Source organism: Grampus griseus, assembly GCF_964374135.1.
Source record: "Grampus griseus genome assembly, chromosome: 1".
Taxonomy (NCBI): domain Eukaryota; kingdom Metazoa; phylum Chordata; class Mammalia; order Artiodactyla; family Delphinidae; genus Grampus; species Grampus griseus.
In genome coordinates this window covers 165,096,133-165,097,375 of record NC_139017.1, presented here as the reverse complement: position 1 = coordinate 165,097,375, position 1,243 = coordinate 165,096,133, and the positions used below count along the sequence as shown (strand labels likewise).

The window sequence follows — 1,243 nt, the reverse complement described above, 5'->3', positions numbered from 1 at the left end:
CCAAAGTAGGAAGGTTACAAACTGGCTCCTGTTCTAGAAGGCTTGGTTGAACACCTACTGTGTGCCAGCACTGAAGGTAAGGAGCAACAAGACCCAGATCTAAGTGAGACAGGCAAGCAGACAGACATGCGTCAGACAATTGGTTGAAGCATTTGAATAAACCAGTCAAGAATGTGGCTTTGGAGCCATCCTGCTTGGCTCTGCCGTTTACTGGCTGTGTGGCTGTATGCAAGTCACTTACTCTCTCTGGGCCTCAGTTTCCTAAATCTGTAAAATGGGGAGAATAATGACCCACCTCGTAAGATTGTTGTGAGGATTAAATTATTTAATATTTGTAAAGCACTTAGTACAGTACCTGTCACATAGTAAGTCTCAAGAAGTAAAAGTTATTATGGGGACTGCATTTCACCCAGAACGTCAGGAGCCCTGTCCCTGAGCGGAACTGTTGTAGCCAAAGCAGAAGGGACAGTGATGCTGAGTGAGTACCTGGTCAGGTATCTGTTCTCCACGCGGTTGTGTCTGTCTGTCCGGGACAGTGCAGGATCAGGGACAATCCGTCCCGCCAAGGCCATTTGCACAAAGTTGGAGCCGACCCTGGACCCCGAGGTGCTGGAGCTGCTCATGGAGAGCAGTGGCCACATATCCCACCGGGCAGTGGAGGTGCATTTCCGCGCGGCCGTGGTGGACTCTCGCTTCCAGGGACTGAGCCCCCTGCAATGGCACTGGCTGGTCCACACTGTGCTGTCTGAGGGGCTGGTGGGGCTGGCCCATGCTCTGACCATCTAGTCAGAGACCCCTGCCCAGTGGAGTGAGAACCCCCAACTGGACATGAGGGCTCAGTCCCCCACTGTCTGGGAGGGAGCAAGAGAACTCAAGGAAGGACCAGGATGGGAATGCACTGGGGGAGAATAAAGTACTGGGGCCTGGGATTTGTAAGGGATGAGGATCCCTGGACCCCTTTCTACTGGCACATACATATTCCCCAGACATAGCAACTCATTCCCATGAAAGCTAACCCAAGGGAAGAGCAGAATCTCTGACTACTGCTCTTGTCCTGGACTATCAGGAAAAGCTGCCCAGTTGTTTCACGTTCAATTGTGACTAAGGAACCACCAGACCTGGCAAGTTGGAGATAATCCTGTACACTGAACGAGAAATTATATGAAAAAAAGTTCTTATGATGTATAGGTGCCGATGGAGTCAACACAGAGTGGAGAAACGGTGGCCTGAGGGTTCCCAATCC

General features: G+C 51.2%; 1 protein-coding gene across 1 annotated transcript; it reads left to right on the top strand.

The window, feature by feature from the left end:
* Nucleotides 1-471: 471 nt before the first annotated feature.
* Nucleotides 472-786, top strand: LOC309834462 (bolA-like protein 1; the record flags this gene model as incomplete). Its single annotated transcript, XM_082673270.1, has 1 exon — nucleotides 472-786. The coding sequence occupies one exon, from the start codon at nucleotides 472-474 to the stop codon at nucleotides 784-786; it is 315 nt and encodes a 104-aa protein (XP_082529396.1).
* Nucleotides 787-1,243: the final 457 nt, after the last annotated feature.